General features: G+C 39.6%; 1 protein-coding gene across 2 annotated transcripts in view; it reads right to left on the bottom strand.

Moving 5' to 3' along the window:
* Positions 1-973: 973 nt before the first annotated feature.
* The window catches only part of tmeff2a (transmembrane protein with EGF-like and two follistatin-like domains 2a), a 213,712-nt gene continuing 193,152 nt past the window's right edge, over positions 974-21,533 (bottom strand). The window contains exons 6-8 of one of the 2 annotated variants that reach the window (XM_022680407.2): positions 6,527-6,675; positions 4,125-4,184; positions 974-2,280 (exon numbers count right to left, since the gene is read on the bottom strand). In XM_022680407.2, the coding sequence (XP_022536128.2) occupies positions 2,123-2,280; positions 4,125-4,184; positions 6,527-6,675 (367 nt within the window). In that variant the 3' untranslated portion in view covers positions 974-2,122. The remainder of the gene's footprint in view (positions 2,281-4,124; positions 4,185-6,526; positions 6,676-21,533) is intronic. The other variant, XM_022680406.2, reaches the window with a different exon arrangement.

Genomic DNA, 21,533 nt, shown 5'->3' with positions numbered 1-21,533 from the left:
TCACTCTACCTCTTTCAATCACTCTACCTCTTTCACTCACTCTACCTCACTCTACCTATTTCACTGACTCAACCTCACTCTACCTCTTTCACTTACTCAACCTCACTCTACCTCTTTCACTCACTCTGCCTCACTCTACCTCTTTCACTTACTGAACCTCACTCTACCTCTTTCAATCACTCTGCCTCACTCTACCTCTTTCACTTACTCAACCTCACTCTACCTCTTTCAATCACTCTACCTCTTTCACTCACTCTACCTCACTCTACCTCTTTTACTCATTCTACCACACTCAACCTCTTTCACTCACTCTGCCTCACTCTACTTCTTTCACTCACACTACCTCTTTCACTCACTCAACCTCTTTCACTTACTCAACCTCACTCTACCTCTTTCACTCACTCTACCTCTTTCACTCACTCTGCCTCACTCTACCTCTTTCACTCACTCTACCTCTTTCACTGACTCAACCTCACTCTACCTCTTTTACTTACTTAACCTCACTCTACCTCTTTCAATCACTCTACCTCATTCACTTACTCTACCTCACTCTACCTCTTTCACTCACTTTACCTCACTCTACCTCTTTCACTGACTCAACCACACTCTACCTCTTTCACTTACTCAACCTCACTCTACCTCTTTCACTCACTCTGCTTCACTCTACCTCTTTCACTTACTCAACCTCACTCTACCTCTTTCACTCACTTTACCTCACTCTACCTCTTTCACTGACTCAACCTCACTCTACCTCTTTCACTTACTCAACCTCACTCTACCTCTTTCACTCACTCTGCTTCACTCTACCTCTTTCACTTACTCAACCTCACTCTACCTCTTTCACTCACTTTACCTCACTCTACCTCTTTCACTGACTCAACCTCACTCTACCTCTTTCACTCACTCTACCTCTTTCACTCACTCTCACTCTACCTCTTTCACTCACTCTGCTTCACTCTACCTCTTTCACTTACTCAACCTCACTCTACCTCTTTCAATCACTCTGCCTCACTCTACCTCTTTCACTTACTCAATCTCACTCTACCTCTTTCACTCACTCTACCTCACTCTACCTCTTTCACTCATTCTACCACACTCAACCTCTTTCACTCACTCTGCCTCACACTACCTCTTTCACTCACTCAACCTCTTTCACTTACTCAACCTCACTCTACCTCTTTCACTCACTGTACCTCACTCTACCTCTTTCACTCACTCTGCCTCACTCTACCCCTTTCACTCACTCAACCTTACTCTACCTCTTTCACTCACTCTACCTCTTTCACTCACTCTACCTCTTTCACTCACTCTACCTCACTCTACCTCTTTCACTCACTCTACCTCACTCTACCTTTCACTCACTCTGCCTCACTCTACCCCTTTCACTCACTCAACCTCACTCTACCTCACTCTACCTCTTTCACTCACTCTACCTCTTTCACTCACTCTACCTCACTCTACCTCTTTCACTCACTCTACCTCACTCTACCTCTTTCACTCACTCTACCTCTTTCACTCACTCTACTTCACTCTACCTCTTTCACTCACTCTACCTCTTTCACTCACTCTACCTCACTCTACCTCTTTCACTCACTCTACCTCACTCTACCTCTTTCACTCACTCTACCTCACTCTACCTCTTTCACTCACTCTACCTCACTCTACCTCTTTCACTCACTCTACCTCTTTCACTGACTTTATCTCTTTCTCATTCTCACTTACACCAACTCTCTTCACTCAACCTTACTCATGCTACCTCTTTCTCTCAACCACCCTCACTCTACATTCCTCTCTGTCTATTTCACTCACTCTACCTCTCTCTCTTTCTCTCTCTCTCTCAATTTAACTCTCTCTGTCCCTCTTTCACTCTTTCTCTCTTGGTCTTTCTCTGTCTTACTCTACATCTCTCTCTTACAATCTCACTGTACGTCTCTCTCCCTCTCTCTGTATCTTATTTCCCCTACTTACTCTTTCCGCTCTGCTGGCCTGTTTTTTCTCTGTAAGTAAAGCTACCCTCGCTCGTTGCTTATTCCATCCAGTCTCCTTTGTTCTAATTCTGCTAGATAATAAAGTGAACAGCAGGGGGAGCCCACGGGCTGTGTGTTGTTACTTCAGCTTGCCTTCAGGAATATGTGTGTGTGTGTGTGTGTGTGTACCTGCACGACGGTGTGGAGAGCATGTTGGGAAATTCACAGTCTCCATGGACGCAGTAGTTTTTGAAGTGGTCGGGACAGGGGATGTAAAGTCCTCGGGCCACCTCTGACACCTCAGGCTTCTCTTCTGAAACAAATACAAACACACTCATTTGTTTAAATAACTACCTCTGCTGTCCAGCAAATACTATCTACTAGATTCTGGGTTACTGCACTGTGCTTTATACACCTCTAGCTCACATGCTGGCAGTATATTAAATTCATGTTTATTGTTCATCAGCTTCAGAGAGTCCAATTCTATTGGCAATACTTCGCCTTTTACAAGGATGAGACAAACTCTATGTGTGCGTGCATTTGCGCATCTGTGTCAGCAATAAATTCAATTTAAAGAAGCTGATTTCTGCAGTCAAATTGTCTAGAATAATACATAACAAATATTCAGCAATTAATGGATCATCAGGAAGGCAAATCACAGTAATTTATGAATATACACAACATTAGCTGAGCAATAACAAACCAAGCATGAGCTTAAAAATAGCCCAGTACACTCAAATCATAATTAGGAGCCTTCATTAACACAGTTTATGACAGATTGATCAGACGCATCAGCTGATTTACCGTGGTGCTAATGGGAAACAGCAGTGCAGAAACGCATTTGCTTATTCATTAACGAGGATTAGTGGTCTGCTTTATCGCCCGCACTTTTAGCTCATTTGCATTAGCCACTGCACTAAAGTAGCATCTTGCTAAACCTGGCAGTATGCTGAAATGGGTTTAATTATGTCTTAGAAATGTTCGGTCACACAGATGCACATACACACACACTCATCTGACGAACTGATATTAGTTGAGTCATTGTTCAATTCCAATTCCAAAAAACATCAGGACGCTGTGGATAATAGTACATAACAGAATGTACATTTTATACACAGTAGAACAGAGACTGCATATTAGATGCTAAAAGTGAGACATTTTACCGGTTAGAGTAAAACATAAACTCACTTAGAACACGATGAAGCAACATCGCAATAAAAGATTAAACGGACAACAATCTATTCAAATGGATAGGTGAGTAACAAGAGAATTGTAGACTAGCTGTGCTAAGTTTTTATTGTTTTTAATTTTACATTGTAAATAAATACTGAAGTCATCTAGACTATGAAGGAACACATAATGAATCATGCAGTTACTTAAAAGGTTTAACAAATTTTCTGAGGCTGGTAACTCTGATGAACTAATCCTGTGCAACAGAGGAAATTCTTGCTCTTCTGCTCTTTGCGATTGCACTTGATGATACTTTCCTGAAGTTCCTTTCTTACTCTTTTCTTACTTCTTATTTCTTTATTTAGCTGAATAGTTCTTGCCATAATATGTATTAGAACATTACTCAAATGGAGATATTCACTGTATACCAACCTCTTAACTTCTTCACACTACTTCACTACTACAACTACTGATGCTCTCAAACACATTAAGAGGCAAGACATTGAAGTATTTAACTCTTGACAAGTTCAGCACAGCTGTTAACTGAAAAGCCTGAATTCCAGATGACTCTACCTCATAAATCGCACTGAGAAAATGACAAGAGGTTCCTAATTTGAAAAATGTAAAATATAAAACATACTCTGGTTTGTTTGACAATTTTGTTTACTGAATAAATATGTTTTTCTTCATAGTTTGGATGACTTGTGTATCAATGTACAATGCATATAAAAAAACAACACTTGACTTGTACTGTAGTTTATCAAATGGTTGCTACAATGGTTGGTATTATACAGTTCTTACATCACTTCCAGTGTGCTACATTTAACTGTCTTCAGAAAAAAAAACAATATCCGGAGCGTAGAAAAAAATAATTTAATTTAATCACAACTGCCGAAAGAGAAATAATAAAAAACAGGTGGTTTCTTACAGTGGCCACTGTACCTTTAAAGGGTTAAAGCAGGCTTTACACCTAAATTCTAAACTCACCTGGGAAGTCTGCCCTGGCGTAGTGTCCGTCTCCAGGCTTGCTTCCTGTTATCATGTCACCTACAATTAAAATAAGGCCATGTGTTAGAACATTTATACACTGCTGTTTAATCAGCGTCCTGCTCTTTAATCAGTAGCTATATATGTCATTTATTAACTCAAATGGTCCTGTAGACAGTGCCTGTGCAACTCAGTGTAACTCAGGTGATGCTACTTTTTTTTTGGTTGCTGAGGTGTTGCTAAGTGGGCGTCACTGTGTTGCTAAGGTGTTCCTAGGTAGGTGATAAAATCTGGCCAGGTGGTGGCTAGAGCTGTATCTAAGACAGTCAAATGTTTGGACACACTTTCTCATTCAATGTTTTTATTTTTTATTTTTTGCTACATTGTTAGTGAATACTGATGATATTCAGACTATGAAGGAACACATAATGAAACAAGGTAAAAGTGTTAAACAAAACAAAATTATCACTCTTATATGGGGAGCTGTTAACTTGCAGTTGCTGAAGCTGGTAACTCTGATGAACTAATCTAGTGCAACAGAGGTAGTTCTTGCTTTCCCGTTCCTGTGGCGGCCCTGATGAGAGCCAGTTTCATCATAACGTTTGAGGGTTGTTGTGACTGCACTTTACAATTTTTTTAGATTGTCTGACCTTCATTTTTTTCCTTTACTTAGTTGAGTAGTTCTTGCCATAATATGGATTAGACTATTACTCAAATGTGGCTAATCACTTTATACCAACTCTACCTTTTCAAAACGCAAGGCACAGATGAAAGCCATTTCAAATGTTTTTTTCTTCGTTGATGGATGACTTTATTATTACAATTATTATTAATATTATTATTATTATTATTATTATTATTAATAATCTACACTGCATAACATTTTAAAATAAAGAAACAAGCTTAGATACAGCTCTAGCCACCACATGCCCTTAGCAACATTGTGAAGGTGTTTCCGGTGGTCTCTTGGGAAGCTGTTGTGATATTCCAGGTGGTTGCTCTGGTGCTCCAGGTTGTTATCAAGTTTCTCCTGTTAAATCTGCTGCCTGGTCTTTAATCAGTAGCTATAACTGTCATTTATTCATTAAACTGTAACTTAAATTGTCATACAGTCAGCATCTGTGCTGCAGCTGCTGTGCAACATGACTCAGGTGATGTTACTGAATTCATTAGCAGCATTTCTGCTTAACTGCTACATTTGGCCAACTGTCTGTCCATGGCAGGCAGCCACTCAGAAAAAGAAGCTGAAGATACTTCAGAAGACCACCTGTGATGTACTTCATGCATTACTGCACGCCTGTCTGCGATCTATACTGTAAAGTGTAAGACGGTCCAGTGATCTGCTTTAAGTGATCGTTTGGCCAGAACTCAAAATATAGAACAGCTCTCTGTAGGAAGCACACACACACACACACACACACACACACAGAAATGCCCAACACCAGTGAAACCAGTGCAATGAATACAGTTTTATAAGAACTATAATTCAGAGTGATTGATAGGACAGGTAAAAGGAACATGGAGCCCTATCTTACACTCTGCACAAAGCACGTTGTAATGCTCATTGCTATCTTACACCCGGCCAACAGCCGATTAAATAGCAACAGAGTTTACAAATGATTCTATGCCGATGGATGTGGTGGTCTGGAAGTGAGGTGTGTTCCGGTAAATTACTGGAGTATTGCTATCTTGGCATCACTGACTGAATACAACCTAGATAGACGATAAACGTCAGACGTTTGCTGCTTTCTTGGGCACGCAGCAGTGCACAAACTCAACTTTTACATCAACAATAAACCGAAAACAGAAGAAAACTAACATTGCTGTTGCCGTAAATGACATTCTCTCGCAGCCTTACTGTGCGAATAAATGAGCAATTCAGTTTTCTCTGCTACTTCTGCGCCGTTAAAATAGCAATCCGCCAAAGTCAGAGCACATCTAGCTCTTAAAAACACACCTATAAATAATTAAGATATTTAGTACATTAGTTTTTTTTGCATAATTTCACGTTGTGCATCTCATCTAAAGATTGCCAAAATAATGGTTCTCACCAAATACTATGTGCTCAGGAACAATAATTTTGCTTGTCCTTTTTTGATCTGGTAAGCACCCCTTTTTTTTACTTAAACAAAATTACACCAAACTGGCGATCCTCTGATCATAGTGACAGCACTTTACCACTCAGAACACCACCACGCCGTACTTTCAAGGAGTCATTTAAATAGTTTTCTTTTCCTACTGTTTAACCTCATCTTATTTGAGACAATTATTTTATTATTGCATTATTTGTTAGTGACATTAACCTAGCACAACACAGTAACTCATGTGCAATGCTAAAGTCGACTGTAGTAACTGTATTTTTCCTCAAAGCTATTTCTTTAAATAACAGGTTGAGGTCTTGCCTTGACAGTGTCCCAGGAACTTGACTTCGATTCTCTCCTGCCTCTGGCAAGATGCCTCCTTCACCTGGCAGGGGTTATCATATGATCGGCCGTCGGAGGCACACACCGGGTTGAAGCTTATGTGGGAACAGTCAATGTTGCACACACACCTGCAGGAAGAGAGGAAACAGTGATATTCAGATTTATACTGAATAAATGTGAGGAGCAGAGACTGGCCACTATGCATGATGTGCCATATCGTATTATGCACAATAATATAGTCATTAATTTTAAACAACAAAAAAGTCATAGTGCAACTGTCACACTTTTGTACTGTTTGCTCTTTTCCTGGTCTGTTTCAGGCATGTTTCATTGTTTTCTGTTTTGTGTCTTTTCTCCTCCTTTGTCTCTGCACTATTGATTAGTATTCTCACCTGTGTCTCCTTTGATACCCAGCCCCCTCATTACCTTCCCAAGATGTTCTTTGTTTGTGTATAAGTAGTCCATTTGTTAGAGTTTTTCTTTGTCTGTTCTTCTGCATGTTTCCATATTCCCATGCATGATGTTAGTTACTATAGCTTTGCTTGTTTGTATTCTGTCTATTTTGTTAGTTTCTTTTGTTAAGTTTCTTCTTTCAGCATGTTTGTTTCTTTATCTATTTTTTTCTTCTTTTATTTTCTAGTACTCCTTGTTTTACTCTTTAATAAATATTGCGTGCATATACAGTAAGTCCGTCTCCACACTTACATTGTGACTGCACCTGTCTAGATAAAAGCATCTGTAAAGCTACAAAGGGTATTTTTGTATAATTATAATGCTGTTCAGCATCACAAAATCACAAACTACATGAACTTTCACTAGAAGGATTCCTGCTCTTACTGCTTTTTTCTGTCCATACTAAATTGATGATTAAAGTAGCCAACTGCAATCTCTCTGTTACCGACGGTGATCTCTAAAAGTTCTTAATATTTCATTAGTGCTGGACGATATGGCCAAAATTTATATCACGATATATTCCTTAATTTCGGTCGATACGATATAATTCCGATATCGATATAAATACTTAGAAGGCCTCAGAAAACTGCTAAGAATCCCTGCAATGGAAATATGTACCTACTAGGGGTGGGCGATATGGCCCTAAAATAATATCACAATATTTCATGGTATTATCGCGATAACGATACTCTTGGCGATATGACAAAAAAACAAAAAACTTTTTTATTATTGTATACGATATGATATTGCACACCTTTAAGATATTAAAAAAAAACAATAATTTCAGCAGATTTATAACAGAAGTCAATATTTGAGAATTACATGATACTAATAATAATAATGCACTCCAAATATCTCCATATATCCAGTATTAAAGTAAAATAAATGACACTTTACAGATATAATCTGTCTCTAGTAAATATTTAATAGGAAATTAGAAATGTGTGAGTTTTTCCTTTTGCTTAAAACAGCAAAAAAATTAGTACCCTGATGTGATAATTAGGGATGAGTGATGTGGCACGATATTTCAGAGTATAATATCGTGATATATGATATGGCACACCCCTAGTACCTACAACTGTCTACTTAATTTAAGTCTTTGAAACCTCCTTTCACGAAAACATTATAATACTTAAGAAATAAACAATAGTCAAGATAAATCAATGCTCAATTTTATTTGCATATAGCAAAATAAAAACATGACATCCCTATCAAACATAAGCCAATATAACTACCAATAAAAAATAACTTAAAATTAGGATAGAAGCAGAGCTTCTTAGTCTTTTGTAAACAAATTTAACAGATCAAAACAAAAGTGTTCCAACTAGGATAAAGAACACAAGCAGCCTTTATACACATAAAAGCAACAAAATTTCCCCGTCAAATAAACAAACCTATAGGCTTTATCAACTATAAATAACTTAGTTACAATATAAGCTACAAAAGTGCTTCAGCCAAAATACAACTCTTTATGAACATAAAAGGAACATGATATCCCCGTCAAATAAACAAACCTAAAGGATTCATAAACTTTAAATAACTTAAATAACTTACAACATACGCTATAAAAGTGCTTCAGCCAGTATAAGGAAAATATTGTATGTAGTGGAACTGATTGAGGTGGTGGAACAGATTAGATGTTTTAACGTTACCGCTGCTGGTCGGCTCCACTCTCCGGCACAATTTGCAGCAAACTGAAGTTTAGCAGACCTTCCGAGAGTCGAACCAAATCCTCACCACTGAATTAGACCTCCCTCCTTCAATTAATCACTTGTGGAAGCGGCAGGGGCATTCATTTTGCATCAAAAATGTCCCGCGCTGGGAGCCAAGAGGACCCACGGCTGACAAAGAGGACCCGCAACTGACCGAGCGGACCCGTGGGCGGACCGAGCGAACCAGAGGCGGACCGAGCGGACCCGTAGGCGGACCGAGCGAACTCGTAGGCGGACCGAGCGGACCCGTGGGCGGACCCGAGGCTAGGCTAGGCTCGGTTCCGTTCCGTTCCACTCCAGCGCGGAACATTTCAGATGCAAACCGAGCCTACCTTAACCTTGGATCCGCTCGTGCCGGCTCCGTTTGGCTCCAGCGCGAGGCATTTTAGATGCGTAGCGGACCCGAGCCTAGCCTAGCCTAGCCAAATCTAGCCTAGCCTAGCTTATCTGGCTACGTGCCTATGTGATTACGTCATCACGCACAGAGATAGTCCAGCTACGGAAGCTGATTGTGTTCAGCTGTGCGGCGAGCTGACGCCAGTAAATCGCATGTCCGTGACAGATCTGTAAATAATACATATCGATATACCACAAAAATGATATCACCGTTATTGAAACATTTCTTATCGCGATAAATACCGATATCGAATTATTGTCCAGGCCTATATTTCATTAATATTTAAGTGGAAAATCAGGGCTAAAATGTTGTTGTGTGAACCATAACCTGTTTCCCCAGCAGAACTACAATACTTTTAAAACCCAGCAACACTTGTATTAATCAAAATATGGCTGTAAAATATTTCTGACACAACAAAATGTGCAGAAATCAATAATAATTGTTTTAATTGTAGGTTTGTATTTTTTTTATTGAAAAGCAAGAAAAGATTTTTGGTTTTGGACCAAAAGTATTTCGTCACTTCCTGTTTCCCTGGGGTATAAATATGGTGTTACACAGAGGGTTATTTCTCTTATTCACTCTTAAACATGGGAAGGACAAGAGAACACACTATTCAAGTAAGGCAGATGTGTGTCGACCTTCATAAATCAGGCAATGGCTACAAGAAAACAGCCTCTTACCTGCAGATCCCTTATCTAAAGTCAGTGCATCATCAAAACCTTTAAAACATCTGGAAAAGTGACAAACAAGCCTGGAAGAGGACGCAAGTGTATCTTGCCACCAGGCACAGTGAGGAGGATGGTAAGAGAAGTAAAAAGTTCTCCAAAGCTCACAGTAAGACAACTGAATCAAATTGTAGTGTCTTGTGGTTACGAGGTCTCCCAAACTACCATCAGGATCTATCTACATGCCAACGAGCTGTTTGGGAGGCATGCAGCACAGAGAAAGCCTTTTCTGAGTTCTAATCATCAGCGTAATAGGGTGGAGTTTGCCAAGCAGTGCTGGGATTTTAACTGGGATCGTGTGCTTTGGTCAGATGAGAGCAAGATAGAGCTTTTTGGCAACAAACACTTTAAGTGAGTCTGGTGTAACAGTAATGATGAGTATGAGGATAATGATGAGGATCGGTGATGCAGCCTCTGCCTGAAAGCTGATGATATATCGTCACTGGGTCTTTCAGCAAGACAATGACTCTAAACATGCGGCCATATCTACTCAAAAATGGTTCACAAGGCACAAAAGCAACCTCCTCTCAGTCCCCAGACCTCAAGCCAATAGAAAACTTGTGGGGTGAGCTGAAGAGGAGAGTACATAAGAGAAGACCCACGACTTTGGATGATTTAGAGAGGTTGTACTAAAACCAGGCGTGCCAATAATTGTTGCACACATGAATTCATTTAAAAGATTTATTTCTTAATGTGTGATTTTTTTCCCAAAATAAAGGCACTTGAATTAAAGCTTGGATTTTCTCTTTTTTGTATTGTTGTCCTATATTATATTTTTAAATAAAGAATTTATTAGAAGCCAAAGAACACTTCTTAATCAGAGGTGCCAATAATTATGGAGGGTGCTTTAATTTGGTGTTTTATTTACAATTCTCTCATTTTGGCCACTTGATATTCAACATGGCACCTCATGGCAAACAACTCTTTAAGGATGTGAGAACAATAAAAGAAGTTTGCTAACACCCTAAAACATAGATACAGCATAGCAGCCAAGACCATACAGCAGGGTTCCACTCAGAACAGGCCCCCCCGTTCCACGTCCGTGTGTTCACTGTAATATCCAGAGGTTGAGTACTTCCATAAAGAGAGAGAGAGAGAATGAATGGAAGAAGATAGAGAAATCTGAGCCATACTCTCTGCTGTTCAGAAACACACCATCTATTTATCGTCCCAGAAATGATTGCAATAAACAATATTATTGTCATTTTAAGACAAATAAATGCCACTGACATAATAATAACAAAATAGCATAACAAAGCAATTAACCAGGCTTAATCAAAAACTAAAGATTTAGAGGGTGGATGAGATAGTGTGCATGAACAGATAGCAGATATCTTATAAAGTGGACAGTAAGGATTACTGGTTAAGAGTTTGATGTATTCAGTCCACACCAGCACTAATAAACGCATCTATAACCTGTCTAGTCTGCCTGTTCTCACATCTGAATAAAAATCACCGTTACTCACAGTACTCACGTCAGTGTCGTTACAAATAAACAGTGCAGCCTTTAAAAGCCTCAGCTTCCATTTATGAAACGTAACTGTGTTAATGTCAGCATTTCTTTAACACCCTGATAAATACGCAGTTTCCCTCAGAAAACTGCATTAGTGAGGAGTGCAATAATGCGCTACCTAACCATTTTAACCGTGTGGGGTCTGAGGAAATGTGTGAGACTGGGCTGTGCGCAGTGTTCAACAGCCTTTTTTTAGGTAAAGTGATAGAAATAAAAAAAAAGTAAATGACTGGTTTAGAATAGTGGGAACCACAACCATACTTTACACAAAAGACGATTCGATTCCTAATCATTTAGTGGACTAGGGGTGTGCCGTATCGTATTGTACGCAGCAATATCACATAAATGTAATTCACTGTTTTTAACTGTTAGTTTGCAGTTCATATGTATGCACTAAATATGCTGCACTTTAGTTGTGTTGGATAGTTTCTGCATTATATTCCTTTATTTATGGATGTTGGAAACTAAACTAAAACTAAAACTAAAATACTAAATAGTATTTATTTTGTACCTGTAATATATTTTTGTAAAAAAATATATTTTGTCATATCAGCAATAATATTGTTATTGCTAAAATATCCTGTAATATCACCCACCTGTACTCTGGACATTATTAAACTGTAAGACTTTGTGAACAAAAGTGTGTACACCACATCATGGAGGTCATCTCGTCCATGTTGTGTATGTTAATCGATCATGAAATGTTGTGAGCTGTTATCTTGTGAGGTTGACTGAACACTGTCCAGTGTGCTCATGGTAAGGCCAGGTGAATAATGGGAATTGTAGTACGGGCTGATAGTGGGTGCAGGTGAATTATGGGAGTTGTAGTGAGGGCTGATAGTGGGTGCAGGTGAATAATGGGAGTTGTAGTACGAGCTGATAGTGGGTGCAGGTTAATTATGGGAGTTGTAGTACGAGCTGATAGTGGGTGCAGGTTAATTATGGGAGTTGTAGTACGAGCTGATAGTGGGTGCAGGTGAATAATGGGAGTTGTAGTACGGGCTGATAGTGGGTGCAGGTGAATTATGGGAGTTTTAGTGAGGTCTGATAGTGGGTGCAGGTGAATTATGGGAGTTGGAGTGAGGGCTGATAGTGGGTGCAGGTGAATTATGGGAGTTGGAGTGAGGGCTGATAGTGAGTGCAGGTGAATTATGGGAGTTGGGGTGAGGGCTGATAGTGGGTGCAGGTGAAAAGACCATCAGAAATGTTATGTAGAAACTGGCTCTCATCAGGACCATCCCCAGGAGAAAAAGAGCAAGAGTTACTTCTGTTGCACAGAATAAGTTTATCAAGAGTTACCGGCCTAGTATTATTTTGGTTTATTTAATACTTTTAAATATACTACGATTCCTCATGTCTTCTTTCATAGTCTGGCTGACTTCAGTGTTTATTTACAATGTAGGAACATTTTTAACATTGAATGCGGAGCTTTGTCCAAACTTTTGACTTGTACTGTATGTGTATTATATCTCTATGCTCCTACTCTTGAGTCATGCAGCCTTAGTCGCTATAAGTCGCTTCCATCCCATTAGCACTACATATTTTTCAGCCATGAAGGTGCTTCTTAGCCTCGCAGGTTGGTGGTTACGCAACTCTGCCAACACTGCGTCTCATTTAATGGCACAGAAACACCTTGTGCCGCCTTGGCAGGATGTGATTAGGGAGGATTGTGTAAGTTTCTGGGCCGCTCCTGAGCTCTGATGGCCCTTCGCTGGTTCTGGCTCCGGTTCTTACTCACACTTGCCTTCATTAGCGAGGATGTAGCCTAATGAGTGTTTGACTGGGTGAGGGGGAGAGAGAGATAGAGAGAGCTGGAGAGGAGCAGGGACACAGAAGGAGATGGCAGATGCTTTATCTTCATATACATTTCAATTCAGCGTGCAGTAGTGTCACCATGCTTTTACAGATCAACACACAACAATACAATACACACAAATCACATGATTTCACTGCAGGTTTAAAGTGTGAAGGAACTGTGAGCTGATTGGTCAGGAAGGTAAGTCATAATAAATAATAAAATAGTTTTGAGTGGCTATTGGTTTTATATACAGAACATATGCATGTCTCAATTACATTTTATCTCCTTTAGACACGACGTTATGCGTTTATGCTCAAAATTCCACACAAAAGGTATGATCTGGCATGGGCACGCCCAACATTTTATTCAATTTTATTTGTTACTGATAGATTGGGGCTTCAGAGTGCATTTCTGGGCGTTACCTTCACAACGACAGGAAATGTACACATTGCAGAGCTTGAAACGCGCAAAAGGCATGCGCTAATTCTCTTTATTATTTATGAGTGTGTTTTGGTCGTACCCTGAGACAAACCAATCAGCGTTTCTCTTGCTTCTTGCCAGGTGGGTGGATTGCTATTTTAATGGCACAACTACCTGGATGTATCCAACACTACCAAGCAGAGAAGCAGCTCGTTCATTTTTGACGTGAAGGTTTGCATAGCTGCCAGCAGGCACGCGCTATGGGTTTGTGCACTGCAGAGTGTAACCCTCATTTCAAGACTATCACACCCATCGGCATAGATATACGAAACACATCTCATGTAATTATGTAAAAAAAAAAAAAAAAAATTGCAGTAAGACATGATTGGTCAGTATCTGACTGACACCTGAGGACTGAGGACAGAAATGAGACTTCCCTAGTAAATGAGTTTGTTCTTCTGAAAGAAAACACTGGCTCTGTTTTGTAGTTTAGTTTTTATCTCAGGTCTGAAAGCTTAAAAAACTTTACATACTCAAAAAAAGGTAAAAAATAACACACACACACACACCCACACACACACACACACGAGAGAAGGTATAGAGAAGGAGCTGCTTTGTAAAAAGAAAACTAATGGCTCAATTATTTGGTGATGGTTGTGGTTTTTTTTGAGCGGGGGTCACTAATAGGGGGGCTGTGGTCAGAGTCTGGACCCAGCCGTTGTGCTAAGTTGAGATATTAGTTCTGATCCATATTACCTTACCCACACATCTAAATGACCTTACTTACTACTGTACACAGACCATATTCACCACATTTACAAACAAAACACCCAGACAAGCCAGCGACAGCGACCCAGTCTGCATTCAAGCATACAGGTGAGGCATACAGCCAAAAGAGTGTGTGTGTGAGAGACCCTGTTGGCTGCAGTAAGCATGTTCAGCAAAATCACTACAAAACTGCTGTCCCCCGACACTCCCCCGCCACACCGTACCCAACCACCAACACTGTAATTACAAATCTGTCTGTTTTTTCCTCCATCCTCTCCTCCACATCACTCACCTCAACCCCCTGCCCACCCCCCGCCCCTGAGTGGGTAGAGTGGTAGACTGCTATTTCATTGTTTGTAAGTGCCACAATTAGCATAATGCACACAGACTGACAAAACATAGACGGGTACATACAGTATGCATATGCTTTTTATCATGAAGGCTGCTGTTCTTTTTACTGTATCAGAATTTCCACATACACTAATAGAAAATAACTCAGGAGGAAAGTGTTTTCATACATTTAAAGTTTGTTTTGTTTATATGAATAATAGGGATGTATGCTATATCAAAAAAGGTATAAAATATGATAGTATATCAATAATCAAAAACACAGTATTGTAAACTAATACAGTGTTTACTGTATTAGTGTTACAAAAACACATACAAATTAATTTAACTATTGTATTTAAACCCCAAACACTAGATAACAGTGTTATTCACTTAGATCCTACTGTTCTAATTAGATAAAACGTTTTCCTAAAATATGATTTTAATTATATTGATTATTTTAAGATTATTCAATTACTATGTTGCAATATATATATAGAGAGAGTTGTAATACATCGCAATATATATTACATTGTGATATGCACTGTACCACATTTTCTGTGCCAAGCCCTAATAAATATACATGTATATGTATTTACACACATCAAAAATAAAGGAGAAAGAATTGTGGGATTGTAATGCTTACCAGAAGGAAGGTAAAAGTTACCATTAACAATGAATGATCATACATTTAGACTGATATGGGTAATATGTGTTGATCTACACATAAAGAAGTAGTGCGTAACACATGTGTAACGCTGAAACATGCCAACTGTGCCAAAATGGAGTGGTAGAGGTTCCTAATGGAGTCCTGTGATAATCCATTCTATGGATCCGCATCTGCTGATTCAGCTGGCCATGGTATACTATCTGTGTGTCCTCAAGGAAAACTCTTGAGGTGCCAGCAGTATGTGGACAAGCACTGTCCTGATGGAACAGTGCACCAGAGTGTGTGCTAAACAAAAGTAGGGCCAGTGAACCTAATTAACATAACATTGGGCTCTCACACACAAAACATTTTACTTTACATGATTTTAATCATCAACTAGTTCCTGGTGATTCAGCAGTGATGCAAAGTGCAGACGATGGAGGGTAGGATTCAGAAAGCTGATAAATCACATTAAAATCGTTGCACAAGGATTAAAGATGTCAAATATTTTGAACATGGACCTAATTATTTTTTTTAATGTTTGTGTTTATTACATTTATTGAGTCACTTCACTTTTATGTGCGCCCAGGGAAAATAATCTAATATTTACCTTTGTTTAGGAACTTTCAATGTATTTCAATGTAATATTTACCTTTATTTGGCATAAGAAAATGTATCATTTACCCACTACAACTTGTTGAGTGTAATTCGATACAGTGCCCTCCATAATTATTGGCACCCCTGGTTAAGATGTGTTCTTTAGCTTCTCATAAATTGAGTTTTGTTCAAAATAATATAGGACCACGATGGGAAAAAAGAGTAAAATACAACCTTTAACTCAAGTGAATTTATTCAGTAGGAAAAAAATCCCACATTAAGAAATAATTATTTAACATCAAATCATGTGTGCCACAATTATTAGCACCCCTGATGTTAATACTTTGTACAACCCCCTTTTGCCAACAAAACAGCACCTAATCTTCTCCTGTAATGTTTCACAAGATGGGAGAATACAGAAAGAGGGATCTTTGACCATTCCTCTTTGCACATTCTCTCTAAATCATCCAACGACCTGGGTCCTCTCCTCTGCACTCTCCTCTTCAGCTCACCCCACAGGTTTTCAATGGGGTTGAGGTCTGGGGAATGAGATGGCCATGGGAGGAGCTTGATTCTGTGTGCGGTGAACCATTTCTGTGTAGATTTGGCCACATGTTTAGGGTCATTATCTTGCTGAAAGACCCAGTGACGACCCATCTTCAGCTTTCGGGCAGAAGCCACCAGATTTTGTTTTAAAATGTCCTGGTATTTTAGAGCATTCATGATGCCATGCACCCTAACAAGGTTCCCAGGGCCTTTAGAAGAGAAACAGGCCCACAGCATCACTGATCCCCCGCCGTATTTCACAGTGGGCATGAGGTGCTTTTCTGCATACTCAGCTCTTGTGTTACGCCAGACCCACTTAGAGCATTTGTTGCCAAAAAGCTCTATCTTTGTTTCATCTGACCAAAGCACACGGTCCCAGTTGAAGTCCCAGTACCGCTTAGCAAACTCCAAACGTTTGCGTTTATGATTGTGAGTGAGAAATGGTTTCTTCCGTGCATGCCTCCCAAACAGCTTGTTGGCATGTAGATAGCGCCTGATGGTTGTTTTGGAGACTTTGTGACCCCAAGAAGCTACCATTTGTTGCAATTCTGTAACAGTGAGCTTTGGAGAACTTTTTATTTCTCTTATCATCCTCCTCACTGTGCGTGGTGGCAAAATAAACTTGCGTCCTCGTCCAGGCTTGTTTACCACTGTTCCAGTTGTTTTAAACTTCTTAATAATTCCTCTGACAGTAGATATGGACAGGTGTAGGCGAGTAGCGATTTTCTTGTAGCCATTGCCTGACTTGTGAAGGTCAACACACATCTGCCTCACTTGAATGGTATGTTCCTTTGTCTTTCCCATGTTGAAGATAAATGGCCTCTGTGTCACGTCATATTTATACCCCAGGGAAACAGGAAGTTGTGAATTACTAATTAAATGTTCCTACATACTCTGATCAACTTCGTAAACTACTGTAGAAGTGACAGAAATACTTTTATTAAATTTATTTCCTAAGAATTGTTAGGGGTGCCAATAATTGTGGAACAGGTGATTTTATGAAGAATAATTATTTCTTAGTCAGGGATTTTTTTCCCCCTTAAAATTTACTTGAGTTAAAGGTTGGACTTTACTTTTTTTTCCCATCGTGGTCCTATATTATTTTGAGCAAAACTCAATTTATGAGAAGCTAAAGAACACATCTTAACCAGGGGTGCCAATAATTATGGAGGGCACTGTATATAATAAAAATATGTCTTTTGTGTGGGTGGTTTATAAAAACTAAATTTATGTAAAATGTGCTATATCATTTATATTTACATTTTATATTTATAAGCAGACATCCTTATCCAGAGCCACTTCTAGAGGTGTTTTGTTGATTACTTCAAAAATAACCATAGTTAGTGTGTCGAGACTAGAAAAAGAAAAATACATCAAGTTGCAATAATGTTTAAACACACAGGAGAAAACTGTTAGTTTAGGAACTCTTTGCAAACATGAGAATTCAGTCGGCTTTGAAGACAGAGGACAATCATACACCCATTGTACACCCCGGCAACAGTTTATTTTTGCGCCTTGCGCACGCGTCCTTAAAATAGCGATGGACCTTTGGAATATGTTAAAGCTGATGGGCGTGGTGGTCTGGAAATGACATATGTTCAGGTAAATTTCTGTTGTGCTTCTTTGTGGGGGAAAATAGAGCTGCGCGACTGATCCAGTTAAACCCAGACTAAAATCAACAGCACAGCCAGAACTGAATCACAATCACCACACGCACTGCACTCCCCATTCACTATACCACACACCATCACTTCTTTACCAGTCTTACAACACTGAATCATAGCCTAGACCTAGCAAGCAAACCTTGGCATGTCTTCATGTACCAAGCCATGGCAAACAATACAAATACCCCATTAGTGCATCACTAGGTTACTAACGTTTTAATATCTTGTCAACAATTGACTATAGGAAACATTCAGTTTACCTCAATATGCTTTTTAAATTAGATGGTGAATTTCTGAAAGCCAATAGCTCGAGGTGCTTGCGGTGCCTAGAGCTGCAACGCACCCGAAAAGAGTTGTTTCTGCAGCCCACCATTTTGAACCCCCTTCGCTGCAGCTGGAGACGCATAACCTTGGTCTTCCTTGCCTAACTTTCTCACTGGCGCTCAGTTTGGAGCACGACATATCGCTCCACTTCTCTCCAGTCTCCTCCTTAAGGCTACATGCATCTGGAATTTGACGTGACGTGCAGGTGGGATGGATCAAAAACCAATAGAGTGTCTGAATGGTACATGTTTATACTTGTTATCCAACCACAAGCTTTCCGGAATGAAATGTGAGTAAGGAGGCTATTTTTAAAAATGTAAGGAGTAGAAAGTACCGATAAATGAGTAAAAAGGAGTAGAAGTAAAAAGTTGTCTAAAAAATAATTACTCCACTAAAGTATAGATACACAAAATTTCTACTTAAGTAAGGTAACGAAGTATTTCTACTTCTTCTTAGTGTTTCAGATCCTTCGAATCGGACAGTTCTTTGCACCTGACACTCTGGCTGAAACTCCACCCTCTTTGACTAGGTCTGCCTAACAACAGAGCGATCTATATTCTGATTGGCTCAACCAGAGTACATTATAATATGCAGCCGATGGATTGGCAAGCGTGAGAAATACCATGTGTGGCGTGTGAACTCGCTGAGGTGCGTGTCACACGCTCAAAGCGTGAGACTTGAGAACACTGGAGACACGTGATCCTCACTGAGTCACTGTAGTTCTGAGACTGAGGCTACTGAGTCTTTTTGCAGAGTGGCTTCAGGAGCAGGCAGATTGTGACAATTATTATTTTTCTTCATAATATATCCTTTTTTTATGTGACAATTTTTATTATCTTTTTAAAATGTCCTATTTTTCCTTTTTTATGTATATTTTTTATTTGTCTATAGTAAATGTCTGTTTTTTATTTCTAATTTAAAAACATATCTTTTTAATCCCTTTTAAACTGTAAATGTTCAACAGCATTGTAAATGAGGGTCCCCCTCCAGTGTAAATAATGGTTGATTGCTTGATTGATATTCAGTGTTGCAAACCCAGTTTTTACATAAACAATAAACAGAATAAAGAAAAAAATAACATTACTTTTCTCTTTATGAGCTGCTGGTGTATCTTGACAGCGTGACGGCGCAGTCAGGTTTCTGTGTGCTCTTATAATAGGAATTAACAGATGTCAGAGCGCACCTGGCTCTTAAAGGGAAAAAAATACTGAAACAATGATTGGTTTATTTCAAGTTACGCCCAAAACACACCCATGAATAATTAAGAAAATTCGTACAGTGTAGGAGCTGCGCAAGGCGTATTTTTTGCGGCCTCACAAAACCAAATACACAGGACACGCCCCTAAATCCAGCAACGCAAAGCACAATTAACAATTAGTGCACTTTAGATAATAGGGCCCAGTGAGTGACTCTGCTGTTTTGACACCCAGTGGAAGTTTGTTCCCCCACCTTTGTCTTAGCACAGAGAAGAGTCTGGATGTGTGTTTTCTGTTGGTTCTGAGGGACGGTGGGTTGAGCCGAGCTGTACTGGAAGCTCTAAGAGCTCTTGGTGCTGATCTGGCATCAAGTATGATGGAGCTGGTTGGTTTTAGGCTTTGTAAGCCAGCGTCAGGGTTTTGAATCTGATGTGGGCCACAAGAGGAAGCCATTTTGAGTGAACTATATAGTGATATATATTTTGCTATTGGGATATGAAGTGGTTTATATGAGGATATATATTTATGTATTTTTTTCATTTCTGTCAGTTGATTCCTTCTGGATGCAATAATTTATATACAAATCTCACATTATCTTTCCTTCTGTAAGCTCCATCACCTTCAGCGGAGTCAGGTGTGATATATATGGAAGACAGCTGGAATAACAGCGAGTATAACAGTAAGACAATCAAATCTGCAATCAAATGATCATAAAAGTTTGTCATTTTACTCCATTAAACAACACAGTATCCTGAAACCAGCTAAAATGAGAGTGTTTGCTAAAGTAAACTGAGCCTGATTCTTCTGTAAAGCAGTGTAACATAATACAACACCATCACAACATTTCATATAATTCACATCAGGTACAGCCTGCAAATCATCCAGGTGCCACATGTACCACACTGTGTTACACCATTATACAAGGTGGCAAAAAGTAAAATATAATGAAATGTAAAATTGATCGCTGGTTTGAATCACAGCACCAGTCCGGTCGAGGGCTGCGGCACTGCAGAGCTGTTAGTTTCTGGATTCTCAACGAGACCATAATGCTATTGTACCCTTGGGCAAATCTGCTTGACCCCTAACGTCCCGGCTAACGCTGCTCCGCCTGGTGACGTTTTATTCCTCCCAGTCTGGACACTGTTAGGCAGCTGTAAAAGGAATCAATAAAGTATAATGCACCTTAAAATATAATGTGAAGAGCATGAGGTTCCTCAAATCCACCGTCTCAGTAAGTGTTGTATAGATCGAGAGCTGCCCTCAGGGCAGGGACTACTTACATTCACTCAATTACATACACTCAAATAAAACTATATAGATATATCAGTACCTTCCTGAGTGTTTTACTTCCTCTGTTAGAACTGACTGTTTTGGGTATTTTATTTTGTGTTTAATGTTATTTTGCTCTGTGAGTTAAGTGTCTGATATGATTTATGATTGCAGCATCTCTTTTCTTGAAACTTTTACATGCAATAATAGACAGAATTTATCATCCTAACACAGAAGAACAAAAAAACATAAATAAAAAAAAATATACAGAGGAGCAGCCAGCGGTTCCTTACAGGTGGAGAGGGTGGGTAACACTAACTTTACCTGGTGCAGATGAGGTCACTGCACTGCTGTGCCGACTGGATTTGCTGTCAGGAGGCTAACGTGGACCGTTTGCTCAGAGATCTTCACTAGATACGTAACTAATGCTAACTATGTCATCTTGTTTAACTGTCTGCTCTGCTGGGTGGGCACGTCGTTTGGCTTGTTTCTTGTTGCCGCCATGCCACTATCCCCACGGCACCGCAAATAACCCCCGTGGCCGCGATGCCACCACCCCCACGGCACCCCGAAATCCCCTGTGGTCGCGATGCCACTATTCCCACGCCACTGCAAATAACCCCCTATC

The sequence above is a fragment of the Astyanax mexicanus genome, chromosome 11 (assembly GCF_023375975.1).
Source record: "Astyanax mexicanus isolate ESR-SI-001 chromosome 11, AstMex3_surface, whole genome shotgun sequence".
Taxonomy (NCBI): domain Eukaryota; kingdom Metazoa; phylum Chordata; class Actinopteri; order Characiformes; family Acestrorhamphidae; genus Astyanax; species Astyanax mexicanus.
This window is presented reverse-complemented; position numbering and strand designations above follow the sequence as displayed.